Source organism: Ranitomeya variabilis, chromosome 2 (assembly GCF_051348905.1).
Source record: "Ranitomeya variabilis isolate aRanVar5 chromosome 2, aRanVar5.hap1, whole genome shotgun sequence".
NCBI lineage: Eukaryota > Metazoa > Chordata > Amphibia > Anura > Dendrobatidae > Ranitomeya > Ranitomeya variabilis.
Genome location: NC_135233.1, coordinates 779,599,987 through 779,627,205, shown reverse-complemented (window position 1 = coordinate 779,627,205; position 27,219 = coordinate 779,599,987). Strand labels below are relative to the sequence as shown.

General features: G+C 44.3%; 1 protein-coding gene across 1 annotated transcript; it reads right to left on the bottom strand.

Moving 5' to 3' along the window:
- Window positions 1-21,858: 21,858 nt before the first annotated feature.
- On the bottom strand, window positions 21,859-24,140 carry LOC143807829 (uncharacterized). The gene is made up of 6 exons (XM_077289785.1): window positions 23,986-24,140; window positions 23,822-23,896; window positions 23,628-23,714; window positions 23,309-23,525; window positions 23,056-23,215; window positions 21,859-22,944 (listed from the first exon to the last, which is right to left on the bottom strand). The coding sequence occupies exons 1-6, from the start codon at window positions 24,028-24,030 to the stop codon at window positions 21,927-21,929; spliced, it is 1,602 nt and encodes a 533-aa protein (XP_077145900.1). The 5' UTR covers window positions 24,031-24,140; the 3' UTR covers window positions 21,859-21,926.
- Window positions 24,141-27,219: the final 3,079 nt, after the last annotated feature.

Sequence of the window (27,219 nt, the reverse complement as noted above, 5' to 3'; positions counted from 1 at the left end):
GGATTACAGTCATAAAGACACAATACAACAAAAACTAGTGTGGTCGCCATTAATCAATTTTCTAGTGCTTTTACACTGCATTATTATTGTGAATGGATGCTCCTTGGAACGTTCTTTTATCGATAATCATACAGTGTGTACAGGCTGCTAATCTTCTGACTAATGCATAAAATGCTCGATCATCAGGTGACATTATCTTTTGGTTTGTTTAACCCCTTCATGACCGGAGGTATTTTCATTTTTGCGTTCTCGTTTTTTGCTCCCCTTCTTCCCAGAGCTATAACTGTTTTTTTTTCAGTCAAAATGACCATGTGAGAGCTTGTTCTTTGCGGGACGAGATGTACTTTTGAACAACACCATTTGTTTTTATTGGGAAAAATATTCCAAGTGTGGTGAAATTGCAAAAAAAGTGCAATTCCACAGGTGTTCTTTGTTTTGCCTTTTTACTAGGTTCACTAAATGCTAAAACTGACCTGCCATTGTGATTCTCCAGGTCATTACGAGTTCATAGACATCAAACATGTCTAGGTTCTTTTTTATGCAAGTGGTGAAAAAAAATTCCAAACTGTTAAAAAAAAAAAAATTTGCTCCATTTTCCGATACCTGTAGCGTCTCCATTTTTTCATGATCTCGGGTCGGGTGAGGGCTTATTTTTTGCGTGCCGAGCTTACATTGTTAAGGATATCATTTTGGTGCAGAGACGTTCTTTTGATCACCCGTTATTGCATTTTATTGCCGGGTCGCAGCAACCAAAAAACCGTAATTTTGGCATTTTGACGTTTTTCTCGCTGCGCCGTTTAGCGATGAGGTTGATCCTTTTTTTAATTGATAGATCAGGCAATTCTGAACTCAGCGATACCAAATATCTGTAGGTTTGATTTTTTTTAATTGTTTTATTTTGAATGGGGCGAAAGGGGGGTGATTTGAACTTTTATTTTTTAAATTTTTTAAAAATATTTTTAAAAACTTTTTTTTTACTTTTGGCATGCTTCAATAGTCTCCATGGGAGACTAGAAGCTGCCACAACCCGATCGGCTCTGCTACATAGAGGTAATGACCAGATCGCCTGCATGTAGCAGAATGTTAAATGTCGCTGTCAGAGTTGACAGCGGCATTTAGCTAGTTCACAGCAAGGGGGGGGATTGTGATTCCACCCGCAGCTGCTAGAGGCACATGTCAGCTGTTCAAAACAGCTGACATGTGCTGGAAAAGATGTGGGCTCGCCGCCAGAGCCCACATCAAAGGGAGGGAGTCTGACATCGGCGTACTATTAGGCCCGATGTTGGAAAGGGCCGGGGTTAAAAGATCTTCATTCTCAACAGCACATCTTTCTGTGTAAGCAAGACCTGTGCTGCCGAGAACAATGGCAGCCTATGCTTATAGATCACTCTATTACTGATAATTCATTACATATATTAAATGACGCCTGTTAGTGTATTAGACGACCGCTGATAAGCAAATAAGTAACTGATTGGCAGTTGCTTAGTGCTGCAAATTGGGTGGTGTAAACCCACCCTTAAATGCATAACACTGCATGATTATTGTGAATGAGCGTTCTTAGGAATGCTTACTTCATCATATTCATGCAAAACAGGCTGATAAACATCCAATCAAAAAGCACGCTTTTCGGGGAAAATTATCTTTTGGTTTGCCCCAAAACAGGATCCGTAAACAGGACCTCTGCTGCGAAAAATAATGGCAGGCTATACAGACTGAATGATATACTACAGACCGTTCAGTATGCATCGGAAGCGTGGACAGCCTGTATAAACAGGCTATTATTCAAAAAGCCGGCCAACAAACATCTTGCCGGTGTGCTGTCGTTTAAGGTTGAGCAGTGTAAAATTCATCCTTTAGATGGGCTTCCATTCAATTTGCTTTATGAGAATCAGTTTTACTGTGCCTCAACTGATCACAACTGAAGTCAAAATTGCACCAGTTGCCATCCCGCCATTTTACCTTTGAAGGTTCAAGATGGACTGGATGAGGGGCAACCTAATAGGAAACTATGGTGTGAATCTCCACATCAGCTGCCCTTCTACATTTGTAGCATGCTGGAAAGAAATAAAAACTGGATCGCTGGACAAGTGATTGATAGCCATTTAAAAAAAAGCAAAAAAATGCTATATTTATATACAGTCCAGTTTTGTTGTGTGTTTTGACATTTTCATAAATGTGAAGATTTGGAGACACCACAATAAAAAGGGTATTGCCACTATAGTAAGTGATGAATTTAGCTAGGATGTAACTCGTCACTTACTAACCATGGGACCCCAAGTGCAGAGACCCTCAGAAATCCTTCACAATTTTTCCCGACACAGTTATGGTCCAATTTGCCTTTTGTGCATGTAACTACAACACAACTTAATTCCTTGCACAAAAGGTTCCTTTGAATTGGGGTATGCCAAGAATAGGCAGAAGGTTCCTTGATTTATCTATCTTGTGATTGATGGGAATCCAAGAGGTCAACCCTACACTAATCATAATGTCATAGCATATTTTTATCTCAATTTCATACAGAAACATATGGAGAATTTCTGCCAGATTGATACAAAATTGTAGCATGATCTGTCCTAAGTCATATTGCAAGACTCGTTAAAGGGTTGATTGTGACTTGAAAAATCTATCATGTCCATGGAGTCAAGTTGTAAAAATGAGCAAGTGAGGCATAAAGCACTTATGTCTTTTAGATTTGTTAATTTCACTCATTTATATAGCATCATCATATTCCACAGCGCTCTATAGACATCAACGCCGTCCCTATTGGGGCTCATATTCTAAATTCCCTATCAGTATGTCTTTGGGTTGTGATAGAAAACCAGAGAACCCGAAGAAATCCACGCAAACACAGGGAGAGCTTGCAAACTCCTTGCAGGTGTTGTCCTTGGTGGGATTTGAACTCAGGACCCCAGAGCTACAAAGCAACAATGCTAACCACTGAGCCACCAAGCTGCAAGTTCTTGACACCCTAATGGGCATTATTACAAAAATCATATATTAATAAAGTTGGCAGATCTAGAGCCATCGCGATAAGTTATAATATTGATTCACTATATTAATTTTTATTATATATGCAGTTTACAAAGCTAAAGAAATTGCAGTCATATAATATGGAAATTAGAATCTTGTATAGAAGGTAACAGTTTCAATTCAGACTCAGTAGCGTACATTTAGTTATTGGAACAGCTACTGAAAAAATAACCGAATAATCACTCTTTACATTTTTTGTTAAAAGTTTCTAATGAATGGTTTTGAAAATATTAATCTTCTTAAAAAAACAGTCAAGAAATAAGTTAAGATGAAAAATAATTATAACTAGTGATGAGTGAATGTGCTTTGATAAGCTGTTATCCGAACATGCTTGTGTGCTAACCGAGTGATGTTGGCGTGCTCGAAATATATGTTCGAGACGCCGCGGCTGCATGTCTCGTGGCTGGTAGATAGTGGCAATACATGCAGGGATTGCTCCACAAGAAAGGCGTAGTAGAGGAGAAAGGTTGAGCCCATCTGAAGCAGTAACATTGCTGCGTTTGCGGAGGGATAGCTCTGGAGCTTTGGACATTCCTATTTGAACTATCTAGATTTATGTCTGAAGGTCAGTACAGAGATCTCAATATCCCGGACTATCCCTATAGTGAGGGATCATTCCTCATGGCTTGGAAAGTTTCTACACCAACATAAAATTAGAGCACTGATACCGTGGAAATCTCTGTCACATAAAGAATGTAAAGATCTGTGCACACAGGGATTTTTTTTGAAGAGTCTTTTGGACCAAGTGTGCTAAAAAAATGCCTGAAAAATATTCGCTAATAAAATACTTGAAAGATTCTTCCTCATCTCTATGGTAAAATCACATTCTGGTCATATGTTCAGTATTTTAAGCATTTTTCTTCTGCTTCAAATTTTGAAAAACACTTTCAAACTCCTGATGCTCCAAATTAGGTACTGTCCAATGAAAAGTTGGAAAACACAACTTTAGTTAAAAATAACTCCACAGAAACTCTTCAAAACTGCATGAGAAAATAAGATTGTTTCCTAAATATGTTTCCACTGAAGTGTAAGCTTTGGTGTGGTTTTCTTCTGTCTATCCCATTTCTTTGTGCCAATAAGATGTCTCCCAACTTTTGTTTCCTGCCAACTATTTACATTATTAGGCTAGGGTCGGACAACTCTGTGTTCTCTCATCTGACAGAATTCGGTCAATCACGCAAATCACACTTTGACCAAACTCTGATCAGGGTGTGAGCATAGTGTGATCAAATTATCTTGGATAAGAAATAGTGATGAGCGAATATACTCGTTACTCGAGATTTCTTGAGCACGCTCGGGTGTCCTCCGAGTATTTTTTAGTGCTCGGAGATTTAGTTTTCCTCACCTCAGCTGAATGATTTACATCTGTTAGCCAGCATAAGTACATGTGGGGATTTCCTAGCAACCAGGCAACCCCCACATGTACTTATGCCGGCTAACAGATGTAAATCATTCAGCTGCGGCAATGAAAACTAAATTTCCGAGCACTAAAAAATACTCGGAGGACCCCCAAGCGTGCTCGAGAAATCTCAAGTAACGAGTATATTCGCTCATCACTATTAAGAAAGGTTTTTCTCCATCTTCTCAATTGTGTCAGTCCATGGAAATCGGAACTCGAATAGTATAACGTTGGTCCATGTGTGATCCGATGTTTTGTCAGACTGAAAATACGTTAGTCTACAATTGCCTTTTCTGAGGCTGTTTTTTTATACCTGACTACAGGCTTCTGTAAAGGTAATTTATCAATAACTAATACTCATGCAGTATACTGAATGTTCCACAGCTATATTAGCTATATTGACTATAACATTTAATATCAATACTTATTGTTAATACTTTGATTTTACTGATTAGTTAATATTTTTATGCATGCTATGTCATATAAATATTATGTAATGCAACTATATTTTATAGGATGTTATTAAATCAATCCTGTTAACCACGAAGAGAGAGAAATACTGGAAAAAAAAAGGCCCAACTGTAATGCCAAATTAGTAATTTCAGAAGTAAAAAATAACATAATATTTGCCAGTAGTTTGTAAAAGGAAACCTGTCATGTAAAATAACGCTACTAATCTGCAGGTTAATAGTGTTAATAGCGTTAGCTTACATGACAGGTTCCCTTTAACTATAAACATATTTTTTTCTATTCAGTTTTTTTTACCTTAAGTATTCATTCACATTAAAAAAAACTTGACAGCACCATTTCACTACCTGAGGCCTGATAAGGCCAAATACCAACACAGATGACCCTCTGTATGCAGCTCCTAATTTCATTGTCTAGAAGAGAGGGGGGCGGGGGTGGGCGTGCTGCACATCATCAGTTCCTTTATATTGTATAGACGTTGACATTTCTGTGCCAATTAGCTCAAACTCATGGCAACCTTGAACATCTTTCTGAGGACAATACAGTAAAAAAGATTGTGTCTCCAATATGGCTGTGCACAGTGAATTTTAAAAGCAATTTTTTTTTTAAAGAACAAATCTATAAATTCCCTTCTACATAAAAATGGAAATTTTACCAAGGTGAAGTCATCAATGCGGCGTGGCATGGAGGCGATCAGCATGTGGCACTGCTGAGGTGTTATGGAAGCCCAGGTTGCTTTGATAGCAGCCTTCAGCTCATCTGCATTGTTGGGTCTGGTGTCTCTCATCTTCTTCATGACAATACCTCATAGATTCTCTATGGAGTTAAGGTCAAGTGAGTTTGCTGGCCAAACAAGCAGCTGGAGATTGAAATTTCTATCTCCAAAAAGCTTGTCGGCAGAAGAAAGCATGAAGTTCTCTAAAATTTCCTGGTAGGCGGCTGCGCTGACTTTGTTCTGGATAAAACACAGTGAACCTACACCTGCAGATGACATGGCTCCCCAAACCATCATTGATTTTGGAAACTTCACACTAGACCTCAAGCAGCTTGGATTGTGCGTCTCTCCACCCTTCCTCCAGATCTGGGACCTTGATTTGTAAATGAAATGCAAATTTGACTTTCATCTGAAAACAACACTTTGGACCACTGAGCAACAGTCCAGTTCTTTTTCTCCTTGGCCCAGGTAAGACGCTTCTGGCGTGATCTATTGTTCATGGGTGGCTTCACACAAGGAATGCAACACTTGTAACCCATATCCTCAATACATCTGTGTGTGGTGGCTCTTGAAGCAATAACTCCAGCAGCAGTTCTCTCCATGTGAGTCTTCCCCAAATTTTTGAATGGCCTTTTTAATAATAATAATAATAATAATAATAATAGTTATTTTTATATAGAGCTAACATATTCCGCAGCTCTTTACAGTTTGCACACATTATCATCACTGTCCCCAATGGGGCTCACAATCTAATTTCCCTATCAGTATGTCTTTGGAATGTGGGAGGAAACCCATGCAAACACGGGGAGAACATACAAACTCCTTGCAGATGTTCTTAACAATCCTTTCAAGGCTGCAGTTATCCCGTTTGCTTGTGCTCCTTTTTCTACCACACTTTTTCCTTCCATTCAACTTTTCATTAATATGCTTGGATACAGCACTCTGTGAACAGCCAGCTTCTATAGCAATGACTTTTTGTGGCTTACCCTCCTTGTGGAGTGTGTCCAGGGCCGTATTTAGAGTTTCTGCTGCCCTAGGCACTTTTAGGGCTGCCTCCCCTTTGGTGAGTATGACACTATCGGCCGTGACTTTGGCAAGAATCGCTGATGTGAAAGTTGCCTTTTGCAGCAGATCCGGCAGTTTTTCTGCATCTGCCGTGTAACGGATCACTTACGGCAACACTGCGTTCAGCCTCATTCATTCCCTATGGGATTTGCGGCACTTGCCATGATCTGGCAAATGTTGTACCATACCTCCCAACTTTTGAAGAAGGGAAGGAGGTATAAAGTTTGCAGTGCGCGTAGTGCGCCGCGGCAAATTTTAGGCGACGCCTCTGACCACACCCATTTCACAACTATTCACACTGTAAGAGTCATGTCGGTCTGGTAGTCGGGGCAGGTATATCTCGCCCAGGTATTTGTCCTATGTGAATTAGGCCGCTCAGTATCTTCAGGATACCGAGGGGTTAATAAGTGCAGGAATAAAGGCTGACCAGCTGGAGGTTTCAGGTGTCAGCCTGGGGCACACAGAATGCCTGTCTGTGTGAGACAAACGTGAGTGGGAGCTGTGCTCATGCACTGTGTAATGTAAGCTGGGTGGGAGAAGCCCTCCAGTTGTTAGTTAGGAACGTGTTTGTTTAGTTAGTGCCGGACAGGCAAGGATTTATTTTTATGTTTTGTTTTCTGTATTTGCTTTCACTTTAATAAACCTGACCTGAGGTCAGTCAACTTGGAAACCTGCTGTCGCCTCAGAGTTCAATGCACAAACCACGTGACCTTAGACCCCAGCAAAGGCGATCCCGGAGTGTTTTGTCACATTGTGGTGGAGAACGCGGGCATCGCGTGGCACAGGCGACAGTATGGAAGACGTGGTGAAAGCCCTAGTACAGTCCACTGCCGTACAGCAGCAGGAAACTGCCGCACAGCATGAAGCTAATCGCTTGATGGCCGCACAGCTGAAGGAGTTATTGGACATGACGGTTGCAGACCGCCAGCTTCTCCAACAGGTGGCGCAGCGCCTGGTGAGCATGCCTGAGGTGGACCCGGAAGCAGAGTCCAGAAGGATCCATGTGAGTCGATACTGGCAAAAATTGACCGCAGAAGATGACGTCGAGGCGTACCTGACAACGTTTGAGCGGACGGCGCTGAGGGAGAAGTGGCCGAAGGCACGATGGGCCGATTTGATTGCTCCGTTTCTCTCCGGCGAGGCCCAAAAAGCTTACCATGACTTGGATCCGGAAGTCGCTCAGGACTTTGAGAAGCTGAAAGTTGAGATCCTGGCCCGGCTAGGTGTGACGACGGCTGTCCGTGCGCAGAGGGTACACCAGTGGACATACCAGCCAGATAAACCGCCGCGGTCTCAGATGTTCGACCTGATCTACTTGACAAAGAAATGGCTGCAACCCGAGGTACTGACAACCCCAGAAATAATCCAGCGGGTTGTCCTGGACAAGTATCTGAGAGTGCTACCTTCAGCGCTGAAAAGGTGGGTAAGCCAAGGAAATCCCACGACAGCGGATCAACTTGTGGAGTTGGTCGAGCGTTATTCCGTGGCAGAAGGACTTCCCGACGAAACCGCTAGCACCCGGTCTGTGCCTTCTCCTCGTGGAACCGGTAAGACTGTTCCAGCGACTACAGGTGAAGGAAAATCGCCAAAAACTGTGGGGGAGGAACCCGGGACTGCTCGCACTCCGAGACAGAGAGTATGGGACGGTGGTCTCAGTAGGGGGCCTGTTAGGTGTTTCCGTTGCCGTGAGAAGGGCCATGTTTCTGCGAACTGTCCTGTTACCACTGAACCCATGCAGTGCGATGTTATGGACTCTAAGAAACGCATGTCTTTGGTTACACGGCTGGTGAATGTGAATGCGGGCCAAAATGATATAGCAAAACACCTGTGTGAATTATCTGTTGATGGGAAAAATGTTGTGGCGTTACTAGACTCTGGAAGTGTGGTGACTCTGGTGAAAGCTAGTCTGGTGGCACTTCCGTCTGGTTCGTCTGATAAATTCTCTGTAACGTGTGTGCATGGTGACACCTGCTCATACCTAACAGCGGTCATACCGATTTCCACTCCCTATGGGTCTGTGCAACACAAAGTGGGACTCGTTCCCACATTGTTACATGATATAATCCTGGGTAGGGATTTCCCCCATTTCTGGCAGTTATAGGAGAATCAGTTGCTCCTTCACGGTAGCTGTGATTTTTCCCCCATGCCATCTGGAGGTCCCGAGTTCCTAGATGAGACCCCACAGGAAGATGTTGCTGGGGAGGTTATTGAATCTAACCTTCAGTTCCCCTTCTCAGTTATGGCGGGGGAAACTGAGGAAACTCAGCGAGAGGCGGAGGCAGACAGCCATCCAGCACCCTGCCTATCAGATTTGGGAGTTCAGTTGGATGACTTCCACAGCGAACAAATGAAAGATCCTACCCTGACTCAGGCTAGGAAAAATGTAAAAGTGATAGATAGCGTACCCGTAGAACCTGACACTAGGCTAGCGTACCCGTACATGGTCCTTGAGAATGATTTACTCTACCAGGTAGAAAAAAAAGGGGAAGACACTGTGCAACAGTTAGTGGTACCCAAACCTTATCGGCGGAAGGTACTGGACCTGGCACACGGACATATAATGGGGGGACATCTGGGGGTACAAAAAAACACAGAAAGGATATTGCATTGTTTTGTGTGGCCTGGAATACACAATGATGTGCGTAACTATTGTGAGTCCTGTCCAGAGTGCCAAATCTCGGCACCTAAACCTCGGTTCTGTAGCCCTTTGGTACCCCTCCCTATCATTGGGGTCCCATTTGAGAGAATTGGGATGGATTTGGTTGGGCCCCTTCCCCGGTCCGCACGTGGGCATCAACATATCCTCGTCATCATGGACTATGCCACTCGTTACCCAGAAGCCATCCCTTTGCGTAACACTGCTACCAAAACGATCGCCAAAGAGTTGGTACAAGTGTTTAGTCGGGTGGGAATTCCAAAACAGATACTCACCGACCAGGGGACTCCCTTTATGTCAAGGGTGATGAAGGAGCTCTGCAGGCTCTTACAAATAGACCAGTTGCGTACGTCTGTCTATCACCCTCAAACAGATGGCCTGGTTGAGCGGTTCAATAAAACCTTAAAACAGATGCTCCGGAAGGCGATAGACAAAGATGGGAAGAACTGGGATTACTTGTCACCCTATTTGCTGTTTGCCATTAGGGAAGTTCCCCAGTCTTCCACAGGATTCTCGCCTTTCGAGCTATTATACGCCCGTCGTCCCCGTGGACTGTTGGACGTCGCAAAAGAAACCTGGGAAGGTCAAGTCACTCCCTTTAAAACGGTGATAGACCATGTAACGCAAATGCAGGACCGGATTGCTGCTGTCATGCCCCTTGTTAGGGAACATATGTTACAGGCCCAGGGAGCCCAGAGGCAAAGTTATGATAGAGGCGCCAAGGTCCGTACGTTTGCACCCGGGGATAGGGTGTTGATCCTAATCCCTACGGTGGATAGTAAATTTCTGGTGAAATGGCAGGGCCCCTTTGAGGTCATGGAACGAGATGGAGAAGTGAACTATAAAGTGCACCAGCCTGGTAAGAGAAAACCAGAACAGATTTATCATGTGAATCTGATAAAACCCTGGAAAGACCGCGCTGCCCTAACAGCGGATCTGCCCCGTCCGGTTTGCTCACCTACCGTACCGGAGGTGCAGATTGCCGAGACTCTCTCTGAACGACAAAAATCTGAGGTTAAGCAGTTTTTGTTACAGAACCAACAGTTTTTCTCGGAAAAACCTGGCCAGACTAGGCTAGTGAAACATGAGATTGTCACAGAGCCTGGTGTCACAGTTCATGTGAAGCCATACCGGATTCCGGAAGCACGCCGTGAAGCCGTCTCCCGGGAGGTGAAGGCAATGTTGGACTTAGGAGTCATTGAAGAGTCGCACAGCGCCTGGTCCAGTCCAATCGTGTTGATACCTAAGCCGGATGGCTCTATACGGTTTTGCAATGACTTTAGGAAACTGAATACGGTTTCTAAATTTGATGCCTACCCTATGCCCCGGGTCGATGAGTTGATCGATCGGCTGGGTAAAGCCCGATATATTACGACCCTGGATCTAACAAAAGGGTACTGGCAGATCCCTCTGGCCGAGGCGGCCAGAGAGAAGACGGCATTTGCTACACCGGAAGGGCTGTTCCAGTATATCTACATGCCGTTTGGGCTTCACGGAGCCCCAGCAACGTTCCAGAGATTGATGGATCGAGTCTTGAGGCCCCACAGGCAGTACGCTTCTGCCTACCTAGACGACATCATAATTTACAGCGTGGACTGGGAAGCTCACCTCCGGAAGGTACAGGCGGTGATTGATGACCTGAGAGACGCAGGTTTAACGGCGAATCCCAAGAAATGTCACATCGGCCTTGAAGAAGCTCGATACTTGGGCTACGTGATTGGCAGAGGAGTGGTTAAACCCCAGATTGACAAAATACAGGCAATTCAGGGCTGGCTGCAACCAGTGAACAAGAAACAAGTTCAAGCTTTCCTGGGCATTGCCGGCTATTATCGCCGGTTCATACCCAACTTTGCGGCCATGGCTACCCCCTTGACGGATCTTACCAAAGGGAGGGATTCCGTCATGGTAAAATGGACCTCAGCGGCTGAAGAGGCCTTCCACAGTCTGAAACGGGCTTTGTGCTCTCAGCCCGTACTAGTGACTCCTGATTTCAGCAGCGAGTTTGTGGTGCAAACTGATGCTTCTGATACTGGTGTCGGAGCTGTACTTTCCCAGGTAAGGGACGGAGTCGAACACCCGGTCCTCTACCTCAGTCGGAAACTGAATGTACATGAGCAGAGGTATGCTGTGATTGAAAAAGAGTGCCTAGCCATCAAATGGGCTCTCGACTCCCTCAAATATTACCTGGCAGGTAGGAAGTTTAGGCTGGTCACGGACCATGCCCCTCTCAAATGGATGCATCTCCACAAGGACCGTAATAGTCGGGTAACCCGGTGGTTCCTTGCCCTGCAGGCGTACTCTTTCACGGTGGAGCACCGCCCCGGGGTGCAGATGGGGAACGCTGATGCCCTGTACTGAGTACACTGTTTCGAGAGTATTCTTGCTCAACCTGAGTGGTCTGAGCACCCGGGGGGGAGGATATGTAAGAATCATGTCGGTCTGGTAGTCGGGGGCAGGTATATCTCGCCCAGGTATTTGTCCTATGTGAATTAGGCCGCTCAGTATCTTCAGGATACCGAGGGGTTAATAAGTGCAGGAATAAAGGCTGACCAGCTGGAGGTTTCAGGTGTCAGCCTGGGGCACACAGAATGCCTGTCTGTGTGAGACAAACGTGAGTGGGAGCTGTGCTCATGCACTGTGTAATGTTAGCTGGGTGGGAGAAGCCCCCCAGTTGTTAGTTAGGAACGTGTTTGTTTAGTTAGTGCCGGACAGGCAAGGATTTATTTTTATGTTTTGTTTTCTGTATTTGCTTTCACTTTAATAAACCTGACCTGAGGTCAGTCAACTTGGAAACCTGCTGTCGCCTCAGAGTTCAATGCACAAACCAAGTGACCTTTGACCCCAGCAAAGGCGATCCCGGAGTGTTTTGTCACAACACCCATATTCACGTCCCAACCACAGCCATTTAGCACTGTTGATCACACTTTTATATACAATAATTATAAACAAAAAAATATGGCCACACAGTGCTCCATACTGTATAATGGCCACACATGATGCTCAATACTGTATAACGGCCACCACACATGATGCTCCATACTGTATAATGTCCACACACAGTTCTCCATACTGTATAATGGCCACACATGATGCTCCATAGTGTATAATGGCCACACATGATGCTCCATAGTGTATAATGGCCACACAGTGCTCCATACTGTATAATGGCCATACAGTGCTCCATACTGTATAATGGCCACACATAGTGCTCCATACTGTATAATGGCCACACAGTGCTCCATACTGTATAATGGACACACACAGTTCTCCATACTGTATAATGATCCCACATGATGCTCAATACTGTATAACGGCCACACATGATGCTCCATACTGTATAACTGCCACACATGATGCTCCATACTGTATAATGGCCATTGGCCACACATAATACTCCATACTGTATAACGGCCACACATGATACTCCATACTGTATAACGGCCACACATGATGCTCAATACTGTATAATGGCCACACACAGTTCTCCATATTGTATAATGATCCCACATGATGCTCAATACTGTATGATGACCGCCCCTCCTGTATGCATGGCTCATCTCCCTCCCATCCCATATGCATGGCTCATATCCCCCCTCCTGTATGCATGGCTCATATTCCCCCTCCTGTATGCATGGCTCATATTCCCCCTCCTGTATGCATGGCTCATATCCCCCCCTGTATGCATGGCTCATATTCCCCCTCCTGTATGCATGGCTCATACTCCCCCTGTATGCATGGCTCATATTCCCCCTGTATGCTTGGCTCATATTCCCCCCTGTATGCATGGCTCATATTCCCCCCTGTATGCATGGCTCATATTCCCCCTCTATGCATGGCTCATATTCCCCCCTGTATGCATGGCTCATATTCCCCCCCTGTATGCATGGCTCATATTCCCCCCTCCTGTATGCATGGCTCATATTCCCCCTGTATGCATGGCTCATATTCCCCCCTGTATGCATGGCTCATATTCCCCCTGTATGCATGGCTCATATCCCCCCGTATGCATGGCTCATATCCCCCCTGTATGCATGGCTCATCTCTCCACCCCCCCGCTCCCATCTTGCATGGCGCGGCTTACCGTCCTCTTTCATCCCCCCTCCCCTGTCCCCCCGTCCCTCATACTCACCTGTCCCACACCGCGCGGCCGCGCCGACATCCTTCTGGCTCTGTCCCGACTCCTGGCGCAGCACCTTCTTCCTGCGTGAGCGGTCATGTGATACCGCTCATTAAGGTCATGAATATCCGCATATTCATGACCTTAATGAGCGGTACCACGTGACCGCTCATTCAGGACGAGCTGCAGACGCCGAGACCAGGCATCGCTGGAGCAGTGTGAGTATCGTGGGTCTGGCCGGGGGGGCGTGGGGGGCATGGGGGACAGGGGGGCGGTTGGTCGGGAGGTGACCCAGGACTTATAAAAAAACACACAAAAAACAACAAACCTTGCTCACGTGCTGCCCCCTGCATTGTCCCCGCCCTAGGCAAGTGCCCTCAAGTGCCTAGTGGCAAATATGGCCCTGAGTATGTCAATGACTTCCTTCTGGACATCTGTCAAGTCAGCAGTCTTCACCATGATTGTGGAGCCTACTGAAACAGACTAAGGGAACATTGCAGGTATTTTTTGTTAATTATTCTAATTTACTGAGATAATTACCGTACTTTTGGGTTTTCATTGGCTGTAAGCCATAATCATCAACATTAGCAGAAATAAACACCTGAAATAGATCACTCTGTTTGTAATGACTCTATATAATATATGGGTTTCACTTTTTTGTATTGAAAAACTGGAATAAATTAACTTTTTGATGATATAACTTTGTGAGAAGCACCTGTAGTCCTTACTCTTTGCAATGAATAAGGACTGAGTCTGAAACGCGTTTGCTTTTTTATTGTTGTTGGATTTTTTCCTGGCTCTTTTCTACAGTATATACAATAAATTACCTTTTTAAAGGGGGTTTTCCACTACTACCGCAACCCCTTCTGAAACTAAATGTTATGCCCTGATAAAATAATAAAGCCTATACTTGCTTCCCGTGCCAACTCTGTTCCAGCAGTGCACTCTCGGTCCCGGGGCTGTGATATGGTGGAATGACACATGATGCTCGACTCCCAATCAGCGCTGGTGTCACTGTCTCCGACTTCAGACAAACTGAACATGAAGAGGAAGTCCGGGCTGCAGCTGACCTCTGGTTCCTTTTCATGTTCAGTTTATGCGAAGGTGGAGACAGTGACACCAGCGCTGATTGGACAACGGTGTCATATGTCACAATACCATATTACAGCCCCGGGAGAGCGAGTGCTGGCAACGCGGGAACAGAGCTGACTCAGGAGGCGAGTATAGGCTTTATTATTTTATCGGGGCCAAACATTTAGTTTACGAAGGGGTTGTTCTTGTAGTGGGCAACCCCATTAATGATTCACCTTGCTATAATTTCCCTGGGGCAGCATTTGTGGGCTCATTCTATCCTTCCCGATCATGGGTAAGCAGCACTTTTGATAATCTACTCCTTTATACACTGCTCAAAAAAATAAAGGGAACACTAAAATCCCACATCCTAGATATCACCGAATTAAATATTCCAGTTGCAAATCTTTATTCATTACATAGTGGAATGCATTGAGAAGAATAAAACATGAAAATGATCAATGTAAATCAAAATTATTATCCCATGGAGGTCTGAATTTGGAATGATACTCAAAATCAAAGTGGAAAATCAAATTACAGGCTGATCCAACTTCAGTAGAAATGCCTCAAGACAAGGAAATGATGCTCGGTTGTATGTTTGGCCACCAAGGGCCTGTATGACCTCCATACAATGCATGGGCATGCTCCTGATGAGATGGCGGATTGTCTCCTGAGGGACCTCCTCCCAGACCTGGACTAAAGCATCCAACAACTCCTGGACAGTCTGTGGTTAAAGGTGATGTTGGTGGATGGTGCGAGACATGATATCCCAGATGTGTTCAATCGGATTCAGGTCTGGGGAATGGGCAGGCCAGTTCATAGCTTCAATGCCTTCATCTTGTAGGAACTGCTGACACACTCCAGCCACGTGAGGTCTGGCATTGTCCTGCATTAGGACGAATCCAGGGCCAACCACACCAGCATATGGTCTCACAAGGGGTCTGAGGATCTCATCTCGATACCTAATGGCAGTCAGGCTACCTCTGGTGAGCACATGGTGGGCTGTGTAGCCCTCCAGAGAAATGTCACCACACACCATTACTGACCCACTGCCAAATCGGTCATGCAGAAGGATGTTACAGGCAGCAGATCGCTCTTCACTGTGTCTCCAGACTCTGTCACGTCTGTCACATGTGCTCAGTGTGAACCTGCTTTCATCTGTGAAGAGCACAGGGCACCAGTGGTGAATTTGACAATCCTGGTGTTCTGTGGCAAATGCCAAGCATCCTGCACAGTGTTGGGCTGTGAGCACAACCCCCATCCATGGATGTTGGGCACTCAGACCACCCTCATGTCAGTTTCTAACCATTTGCACATGAAACACATGCACATTTGTGGCCAGCTGGCCAGCTGGAGGTCATTTTGCAGGGCTCTGGCAGTGCTCCTCCTGTTCCTCCTTGCACAAAGGCTGAGATAGCGGTACTGCTGCTGGGTTGTTGCCTTCCTAAGGCCCCCTCCACGTCTCCTGGTGTCCTGGCCTGTCTCCTGGTAGAGCCTCCAGCCTTTGGACACTACGCTGACACACAGCAAACCTTCTTGCCACAGCTCGCATTGATGTGCCATCCTAGATGAGCTACACTACCTGAGCCACTTGTGTGGGTTGTAGAGTTCGTCTTATGCTACCACGAATGTGAAAGCACAACAACATTCAAAAGTGACCAAAATAAAGCATTGCTACTGAGATGTGGTCTGTGGTCCCCACCTGCAGAACCACTCCTTAATTGAGTGTGTCTTGAGAATTGCCAATAATTTCCATGTGTTGTCTATTTCGGTTGCACAACAGCATGTGAAATTGATTGTCAAACAGTGTTGCTTCCTAAGAGGACAGTTTGATTTCACAGAAGTTTGATTTACTTGGAGTTATATTCTGTTGTTTAAGTGTTCAGTTTATTTTTTTGAGCACTGTATCTTACTTCTTTGCCTATGGCCACTTGACCCCTTTTTCATTATATGAGTTTTTTTGGGATTTACTTAGTGTACTTTATTCCATGAATGCTGCTACATATACTGGACTGTTTTGATGCCCCTCAACTTTTTCCTCCTTATTTGGACTCATATGTATTGAAAAGTATACTTTTTAGTGAATTTTCCTATAAATGATTTTTTTACATTATTGGTGGTTTATGGTGACTCCTTTTGTTCTGCTTGTTCTGTACATACGTTCACTCAATGATGCTGATGTAAGAGGACGCCTTGCCACTGCAGGAGCAGAAGAATACAGTAGCACTAAAAATAGCTGGGATCGTGCACAAACAGTGCACTGCTGCGATCATGGCCAGCTTCATTGCAGTGCTTATAAGCTCAATGGAGAAAGCTTGTAAGCACTGCAAAAGTTCAGCCTAGCTGTACAAAAATAAATAATAACAATGTTATTTTCAGGGAAGCAGTGCAGAATTTTAACAAGAAGTAAATTGAAAAGTTACATGATTTTTAAGAAGGAATTTCAAATTGTATCCATATCTTAAGATAAGAATAACCTTTTAAGTAACAGTTTGGTTCAATGTGTCACGGCATCTGAAATTGCCGAATTAGGTGGTGGTGCTACATAATAGTCAGGAAGCTGGCCAACACCATGTCCTACGAGAATTCTAAAGCTGAAGCTTCAAATTGAGCTATAAGGCTCAGACCGACCGTATCTCATCCAAGAGAATTGAGTTGATTATGCTAATCACACTCTGATCAGAGTTTGATCAGAGTGTGATCATAGTGTGATCCGAATTTCTGAGATGTGGAGAAGATGGGGAAAAAAAAATTCTCTACCTTCTTCATTACGTCAATCCAAAATCAAACTGTACTCAGCTGTCATCTGAATGTGGTCCAATTTTTGTGACCCTCTCATTGACTTGCATGATTGTGTGCAATTCGATAATGGTATGCAACTCATGCATGCTGCAATTTTTGCCTTGGACAACCTTGATTCAAGGAAAAAAATATGGACATGTGCACGGCTCCATAGAAAAACATTGGTCCAAGTGTGATCTGATGTTTTTTTCGGATCGAACTCGCACTGAAAATACATTCGCTTGCACGAGCCCTAATTCAACCCTATGAGTGGAAACTGTCCTCAAAAATGCCCCACCTAGAGCAAGCCACAAAAATGCATTGTGTGCAAAATATTTCATATTCTCCCATTGATTACCAGAAAACATCTGGCTGCAGCATTATTTGCAACCAAAAAATAACGCTAAAAATCCACAAAAATCTGAACTCAGTTTTTTGAAAATAGTAATTTCATTTGTATAATGCTATCTCACCCCCCCCCCAAAAAAAAACAACAATAGCAGTTGACATGAATAGAAGGTGTTGTGCATGAACAAACTTGTTAAGTCCAAAAAAAAAGGATACAGTAAAGAAAGTAAAACAGAAATAATAGAAGAGTTATGGTCTGACATCTGGCAAGGAAGGTGTTAATAACATACAAGAACTAACAGTTTTTCAAGAGTGATTTTATTTCCTTTTTATACACTCGTGCCAACGAAACATATATGTAATACACGTTTTCCTGAATGCACTTGAGTGAGGGGCCGTTGGCTGTAACAGGAAAGCAATCAAAGAATCTGATTTAGGCGATTTTATTTGTCACCCAATATAAGTGTTACCTCTGCGCTAAATTAAAACACAGTAATCGTATTAAATCACACCAGAAAGTATGGGAATGGATCTAAGTGTTAGATGTGTAACCGTAAACCAATCATGCTCTAGGCACCTTCTTCTACAAGCTCTTATTCTGACGGCATTTTCCTTCCACACATAATAGAAGCTTGCACATTGTATTTTTTTTTTATTAAAGTCACGCCAATATACGACATTAATGTGATTAAACAGTAGAATTCTCTTTATAACTCCCCTGAATGCTTCTGCTGAGCTGGAAGTGTTATTTTCATTATGCCGAGGCTGTGAAATTAGGTCAAATATGAATGGCATATGGTTTTTCCATTAGAAATCAGGCAGTTCTAATTTAGTTAATATCCTACTCATTTTTCTCCATGCCGGATAAGCTTTATTACATTCCAAGCATATGCTCTGTTATACCTATGCCAAAAGCAATGTGCATCATATACTTCTGAAATAACGCTGACTTCCTCTTTACGTTAAATTATATTTCAGGGTAATACTTAAACCTGACAGTGCAGCTCCCCTTAAATAATGTGTCAATTTTTGCTCTTGGGCATGTATCAAGTTGCATTTCATATATTAACACATTTTAAATTATTTGTGTTCTTTGTCTACTGTTTTAAGACATTTCTTTTAAATATGGTCAACATTTTTATAATACTTTAGCAACATGACATCCAAGCTGAAACTCCCCAGGTAAGTATTTCCAAAGCTACAAGATATTCTGTCTGGAGTTGTAGTCAGATATGACAAAGTTACTGGCAAAGTACTCGAGGGGAGATTTGTAGCAATAAGGTTTTTAGCTCCAGTAATATAAAATTAGGAAAATGCTTCAGCACACTAAGGCTAGTTTCACACTAGCGTTTACTGCATTACGTCGCAAATCCGTTTTTTTGCCGAAAAAACGGATGCGTCAAAAAATTGAAAAACGGTGACAAACGTATGCCACGCATCCAGCATTTCGACGGATCCGTCGCAAATCCGCTAAACGTTTCCGTCGAAAATACTGGATGCGTTGCATACGTTGTATCCGTTTTACCATCCGTTGTATCCGTTTTTCCGACGGATCCGTTTTTAAAAGGGGAGGCTCCCAAAATTTGATTGGCTACTGGAAAATTTGAAAAACTATATAGTACTGTATTTACAGCCCATCTTTGTGGGTTTTAGTTTTGTGGCAGCGATGGAAGGTGTTCTTGGGAGGATTGCTAGTTTGGTTACCGACGTTATCTTTGAGACAAATCGCCTGGATATCATAGTGCGGGAGAAGGAGGCGGCAGCGGAAAGGCGTAGGATGCTTCTGCAGCAACGGAGACGGAGGCGACTGTGGATTCATCCGATTAATCAACTACGGATGACCCGGGGTGTCCAGTCCACTCTGTACCTGGAGTTGCGGCACAATCCACACAAATTCCACAACTACGTGCGGATGAGGATTGAACATTTTGATTTTTTGCTTGCAAAACTGGAGGATGTCATCCGAAGACAGGATACAAGGATGAGGCTTGCCATCACACCGGCGGAGCGGCTGATGGTGACCCTGCGGTAAGCCTCTTTTTTTTATTTCATTGCTGATATTGAATGTTATATTACATGCTGCAGAAAATACTGCGCTGGCATATTGCGCACTATTTTCTGCAGCATGTAGTTTTGGTTTTCTTGGCGGACATTCAACTGCTTTATTTAAATGTCATTGCTGATATTGAATGTTAACAGACTGCAGAAAATACTGTGCTGAAATATTGCGTTGCATTTTCTGCAGTTTTTTTTTTTTGGGGTTTTTTTGGGTTTGATGACATGCAACTGCTTTTTTCCTGTCATTGGTCATTTTGAATGTTATATTACATGCTGCAGACAATACTGCGCTGACATATTGCGCACTATTTTCTGCAGCATGTAGTTTGTGTTTTCTTGGCGGACATTCAACTGCTTTATTTAAATGTCATTGCTCATATTGAATGTTAGATAACAGACTGCAGAAAATACTGCGCTGAAATATTGCGTTGCATTTTCTGCAGTTTTTTTTTTTTTTGGGTTTTTTGGGTTTGATGACATGCAACTGCTTTTTTCCTGTCATTGGTCATTTTGAATGTTATATTACATGCTGCAGACAATACTGCGCTGACATATTGCGCACTATTTTCTGCAGCATGTAATTTGGGTTTTCTTGGTGGACATTCAACTGCTTTATTTAAATGTCATTGCTCATATTGAATGTTAGATAACAGACTGCAGAAAATACTGCGCTGAAATATTGCGTTGCATTTTCTGCAGTTTTTTTTTTTTTGGGTTTTTTGGGTTTGATGACATGCAACTGCTTTTTTCCTGTCATTGGTCATTTTGAATGTTATATTACATGCTGCAGACAATACTGCGCTGACATATTGCGCACTATTTTCTGCAGCATGTAATTTGGGTTTTCTTGGCGGACATTCCACTGTTTTTTTACACCGGATTCATGCTGGTTTTATTGGGTCTCCTGTCATTTTAAAAAAAATTAACAGTGCCATATTATAAAAAATTGCACAGACAAACAATTTTTAACATTTTTTTTTTTTTTTTTTTATAAAGTTTCCTAGCTACGGGTGAATCTATGACTTCGCTCCATTATCAGTTCAGGCTGGGCATTTCAACTATCTCTGGAATAGTGAAGGACACATGTCGGGCTGTTTGGACCACTTTGCAACCAGAGTATATCCCCCAACCATCCACGGAAATCTGGTTGCGAAGTGCTGAAGAGTTTCAGCAAATTTGCAATTTCCCTAATTGTGTGGGTGCAGTTGACGGGAAACACATAAGGATTGCGAAACCGGCAGGAACAGGATCGGAGTATTATAATTATAAGAAGTATTTCTCCATCGTCCTTATGGCTATTGCAGACGCCAACTGCAGGTTCCTTGCCGTGGACATTGGAGCGTATGGACGGTCCAATGATTCGCAAGTGTTTAAAAACTCTCCGATGGGTCGTTGCCTTTATGGAGAGAGCTACGATTTCCCGCCAGCCAGACCACTGCCAGGAACAAATGACCCAGCCCTGGAATATGTCTTTGTAGGTGATGAAGCCTTTCAACTGTCGCTGCACCTACTGAAACCGTACAGTAGCCGGAACTTAAACCATACCAAGCGGGTCTTTAATTACCGGCTTACTAGAGCACGAAGAGTAGTGGAGTGTTCCTTTGGCATATTGACGGCGAAGTGGCGAGTTCTGCTGACGGCTATCAAGCTGAAAACAACAACTATAGACGAGGTAGTTAAAGCCTGTGTGGTGCTCCACAACTTTGTCCTGTCAAAGGAGCCCGTTTCTTTGGATGATGAAGAGTTGGAGACCACCTTGTGGGACTACCGCAGCAGCTCGGTTCGCTCTACAAGTTCAGTTACAAGGATGAGGGACCAGTTTGCCGATTATTTTGTCTCACCTGTCGGGCGGATCCCGTGGCAAGACATGATTGTGTAACCTGTTTCCCATGTGTAACCTGTTTCCCATGTGTTTTGGTTATGTAAAAAAAGTGTTTCTGCCCCCCCCCCAAAAAAAAAGGCCCAAAAGCGTGGTTTTCTTGCTAGTAAAACCATTATGTTATACCCTTTACATGTCTGGTGTTTGTTTTTATTAAACCTTTTTTTATTATATTACCTTAATAAATCCACACACACACAAAGAGTAGAATTGTAATCCGAATTTTATTTTAACTCTTTTTTTTTTTTTTTTTTTTTGTTTTGCAAAAAAAATATATATATATTTTCCAACATTTTTATAGAAAAATTAGAACATTTTTTAGAATCTTATTTACACACTTTACAAATTTTCAAAGTGTTGGGTGGAGATATGAGAGGAGGATGTGCCGGAAGGTTGGACCACGTCGATAGGTGGGGAAACCCTACTTGTTTGGGGTGCAGTGGAAGTGGGGGTTAAACCAAGAGGCTGACCAGAGGGGGGTGGTGTTGGGGTAGGTGGAAGAGAAAAGTTCAGTAAGGAAAACATTGGGGAAGTAATTTGGTCTAGGGGCCGGGATTGTTGTGGGGACTGGGTCGGGTATTGTGACTGGGTAGGGTAGTGGGAGTGGCGTGGGGTTTGGTAATGGTGCTGGTGTGGGGATTGGAGCTGGGTTTGGTAATGCTGCTGGTGTGGGTATTGGGGCTGGGTTTGGTAATGGGGGGTATGGTGTGGAAATGGGGCCTGGTGTGGAATTGGAGTGGAGGTGTGGTGAGGTGTGTGGGTCGATTCATTAATGGCCTGCAGTGCAGCATTATGGCAGGTATTCATTACCCGCATCTGTTGCTCAAAAGAAAGCTTCTCCATGCTCATGAGCATGGATTGGAAAAAAAGGTTGGCCGGATCGGGACTTACAGCTGAATGCAGCCTATCCAAGCGACTGCTGGTTTCCTGGCTTGTTTCACTGATGCGTGATTGCACCATGTTGAAACCAGCAGTCACTTGCTCTCCCAAAATTTTGAAAGAGCCTTGGAAGGATGCATTCAGGTGTAAGAACTCAGGAGCATAGCTCCTTTCCTGACCCCTCTGGCGCTGCCGCCACGAACCTAATGGTGGTGTCGAGGTGGCAGGATCAGAGGGGTGGGGTAAAGGGAACGCTAACTGTTCAGCATCAGATGCGAGCAATGAAGCCTGCAATAATGCTCCACTGCTTGGGGCGGATGAAGTGGAGGGGACAGAGGGGTCAGAGGAGAGGACAGAGGGGTCAGAGGAGGGGACAGAGGTGTGGGGCCTACCGACGTGGCCCTCAGTGGCGGACTCAGGAGGGATCGCTTCAGAGGGCGCAGAGGAAGATGCAGGCGCCCGGTGGCTGGAGAAGGTGCTGTGAAAGAAAAAACAAAAGAAATTAATACATTGGAATGAAAAAGCCCTGACTGAAAGCAAACTAAGTAGACAGGTTAACATGGTTATAATTGGGCTGTAGAATACTTACACTCTGCTTAGCATGGTTCGCCTCAGGAAGGAGAGGGCCTGGCCATATTTATATCTGCTCCTCTTCCTTCCTGCAGAGCCACTCGGGGCCTTCATCTCATCATTGAATTCCCTCTTAAAGCGATCCCTCAGTGACCGCCACCGCTTCCTAACCTTTCCAACTGTGAAGACAAGAATCAAAAGAAAAAACAAAAAATTGGTAAATGCAATACATTACAGTCAGCTCAAAACATCACTGGAAAGTGAATACTTACCTAGTTTGCTCTGCTGCTGAGGATGAAGGCTCTCCCGCCTTGGAAACAGGGTGCGACACACTTCGTCCCAGAGCCGACGGGTGACACCGGTATCTGCATGCCTGCGGTCAGCCATGTTCCACAGCGGCTCCCGCTCACGAACCTCCTCGATGAGACAGTCTACATCAATGTCATCATCATCATCATCCTCCTCTTCTGCGGGAGCACGCTGTGAAGCCTGTGTCAAAAAAAAAAAAAAAAAAAGGAAAACAAACAAATTAGTACACTGAAATACTAAAGTACCAATAGAATCCCCCTCCCCCCCAAAAAAAAAACTCACTGATGGCCGACCGTGGCGACGAGTCCGCCGACTCTGGGACTGTCTGGGAGAGCCTTCAGCGGCAGCAGCAGGAGCAGCAGCAGCAGCCTGAAATGAAGGAAACAAATTCTCAGTTAAGGTAGGCAGGTGTTTAGTAATCTGTTTTGTGTATGGTGCAGTGTGATGTGCGAAGCAACTGTTTCACCACTACTTACACTTGGTTCCTCCTCCACTTGCATCTCTCCACCCGTCTCGCCCCCTTCTGACAGCTCCTCATCTGATTCAGCTTCCTGTTGAAACATAATGTATGCATGTAGTTATCCATAAAAATTTAATTTAAAGAAATTTAAAAAAAAAATAAAATTTTGTGTTAACTTACCGATACACGCTGTTGCTGTGGAGGAGGGCTGTCAGAAGAGGACATCGTTTTGTGGTCCTGGTGGGCAGCGGCTGTGTCCTGGTGGGCAGCGGCTGTGTCCTGGTGGGCAGCGGCTGTGTCCTGGTGGGCAGCGGCTGTGTCCTGGTGGTTCTGTAAGTTAAAGACACACTTGCAATCTGCTCGACACATTGAAGTAGCAGATTGGGGTCTTCAAAACTTACTTCTAGCTCTTTAGCTGTGGTCCTGGTGGGCAGCGGCTGTGTCCTGGTGGGCAGTGGCTGTGTCCTGGTGGGCAGCGGCTGTGTCCTGGTGGGCAGCGGCTGTGTCCTGGTGGTTCTGTAAGTTAAAGACACACTTGCAATCTGCTCGACACATTGAAGTAGCAGATTGGGGTCTTCAAAACTTACTTCTAGCTCTTTAGCTGTGGTCCTGGTGGGCAGCGGCTGTGTCCTGGTGGGCAGTGGCTGTGTCCTGGTGGGCAGCGGCTGTGTCCTGGTGGGCAGCGGCTGTGTCCTGGTGGTTCTGTAAGTTAAAGACACACTTGCAATCTGCTCGACACATTGAAGTAGCAGATTGGGGTCTTCAAAACTTACTTCTAGCTCTTTAGCTGTGGTCCTGGTGGGCAGCGGCTGTGTCCTGGTGGGCAGTGGCTGTGTCCTGGTGGGCAGCGGCTGTGTCCTGGTGGGCAGCGGCTGTGTCCTGGTGGTTCTGTAAGTTAAAGACACACTTGCAATCTGCTCGACACATTGAAGTAGCAGATTGGGGTCTTCAAAACTTACTTCTAGCTCTTTAGCTGTGGTCCTGGTGGGCAGCGGCTGTGTCCTGGTGGGCAGTGGCTGTGTCCTGGTGGGCAGCGGCTGTGTCCTGGTGGGCAGCGGCTGTGTCCTGGTGGTTCTGTAAGTTAAAGACACACTTGCAATCTGCTCGACACATTGAAGTAGCAGATTGGGGTCTTCAAAACTTACTTCTAGCTCTTTAGCTGTGGTCCTGGTGGGCAGCGGCTGTGTCCTGGTGGGCAGTGGCTGTGTCCTGGTGGGCAGCGGCTGTGTCCTGGTGGGCAGCGGCTGTGTCCTGGTGGTTCTGTAAGTTAAAGACACACTTGCAATCTGCTCGACACATTGAAGTAGCAGATTGGGGTCTTCAAAACTTACTTCTAGCTCTTTAGCTGTGGTCCTGGTGGGCAGCGGCTGTGTCCTGGTGGGCAGCGGCTGCGGTCCTGGTTTATCTGTTATATGTATAATGGATCTATAGTTAGACCACCCCCTGAACTAGGTAATGTTCAATGATAAACACCCTACTAAAATGATGTCAGAAATGTTCATACAGGTGAACACCAAAACCCCCCCAAAAAGTTGCACGTTATACCATTCATTTCCATGTCCCAAAAAACAAAATTTTTTAATGTTAACACCATGAAAAAATATATTTGACACATTTTATTTAAAATAAATAACCTCTCCCCCCCCCAAAAAAAAAAAAAAATACTTTACAGGTTAACCTTTATTAAAAAAAATGAGCCCTCAACCAACCCTGTATTGCATGTGTAACCATTGGTACATACACCAGTTTTAAATTTACCTTTATGAAATAATACTACGGACATTTTTTTAATAAACATTTTATTATAATTTTTTTTTTGCACTTTTTTTTTTAAAAATCACAAGGAGCTGACATGCTCTTTATTTTAAATACAAGTACTTCAACTGCAAATGGTTATAACTGTAATAAAAAAAAATTCAACACTTTTATTAAATAGAAAAACCCCACACTCACACATTCAAACCACAAGCTGCACACCGCTAGACTTTTTTAAAAAACACATCAGATTTAAAAAAAAAAAAAAAAAAAAAAAAAAATTTAAACCACATGCTGCACAGACCACTATACAGTCAATACATCAGAAAAAGGCAAATAACCAATTATACAGCATGGACAAATGCACATGCCATCAACAAGACGTACCCAAAAAACATGCATGGTATGTGTCCACATTCAGGATCGCATCAGAATTTGGGCAGGATTTCCCATCAGTATTTGTAAGCCAAAACCAGGAGTGTAAAAATTAGGTAAAGTATAATACGAAAACAGGCACACTTTTGCTTTTATCACCCACTCCTGGTTTTGGCGTACAAATACTGATGGAAAATCCTGACCACATCCTGATGCAATCCTGCACATGGACACATACCCTCCCACATGAACAGGCATAAAATTGGCAAAGGCATAATATGGTGCAGGCACATGGTACAAAAGCACACAGCCGTCCAAAAATGCACACATACACATGCACGCACATAGCTTTATGCAAATACACATATGTACAACAAAGGCAGAAAGGTGAAACCAATCAGAAGACGCATACACACACACACATACAAAAGGCTGACAATCCTTTGGCTGAAGCAGCAGGTCTTCACAGTGGCTGGCATCATGGTGGATCTGGACTCTAGCATGGCACTGGCTGGTGCAGGACGATGGCAGGCCTCAGGTTCTCTTCAGGTTTTAAGCTCTTGTTGTAGTCAGTAGTACCTCATACACACAGAAATGCACAGGCACACAGATGCACACTAAAATTGCAATACTCACACTGGCTATGGTGGCTGGAGTCTTGTAGCAGGATGTCTGGAGTCTTGTGGCAGGATGGCTGGAGTCTTGTGGCAGGATGGCTGGAGTCTTGTGGCAGGCTGGCTGCAGTCTTGTGACAGGCTGGCTGGGGTCTTGTGCTTGGCTGGGGTCTTGTGGCAGGCTGGCTCTTGCTGGCAGGCTTCTTTGCTTCTCTGTGTCTTGCAGGCATATGTGGGGTTCAAGGCCCAGGCCAGGTTTATATAGATTTGGGGGTGTCTGACCAATTGGCAACAAAATACTTCTTCTGAGCATGCTCAGTGTAAAAAAAACGTATTGCAGCGCTGCATTGCGTCGTACGACGTGTCCCGACGCATCCGTCGCTCATAGGCTTCCATTGCAGCCAACGACGTATGCCGCAGGATGCGTCGCGACACGTTTTTTAGGCGGAGACAAAAAACGTTACAATCTACGTTTTTTTGAGACGACGTGTCGCCAAATTTCGACGCATCCGTCGTAAAACGTACACGACGTATGCCAATCCGTCGCCATACGTCGCCAATACAAGTCTATGGGAAAAAAACGCATCCAGCAAAAAGTTTTGCTGGATGCGTTTTTTCTGAAAAAAGACGTTTTGAAACGTAATGCAGTTAACGCTAGTGTGAAAGTAGC

What these genes read in the sequence shown, in the direction of transcription:
- LOC143807829 (XM_077289785.1), bottom strand. Translation starts at nt 24,030, where the DNA reads ATGTCCTCTTCTGACAGCCCTCCTCCACAGCAACAGCGTGTATCG. An exon ending in CACAGCAACAGCGTGTATCG is followed by an intron (nt 23,897 to 23,985) that starts GTAAGTTAACAC and finishes ATGTTTCAACAG; the next exon opens with GAAGCTGAATCAGATGAGGA. An exon ending in AAGTGGAGGAGGAACCAAGT is followed by an intron (nt 23,715 to 23,821) that starts GTAAGTAGTGGT and finishes CCTTCATTTCAG; the next exon opens with GCTGCTGCTGCTGCTCCTGC.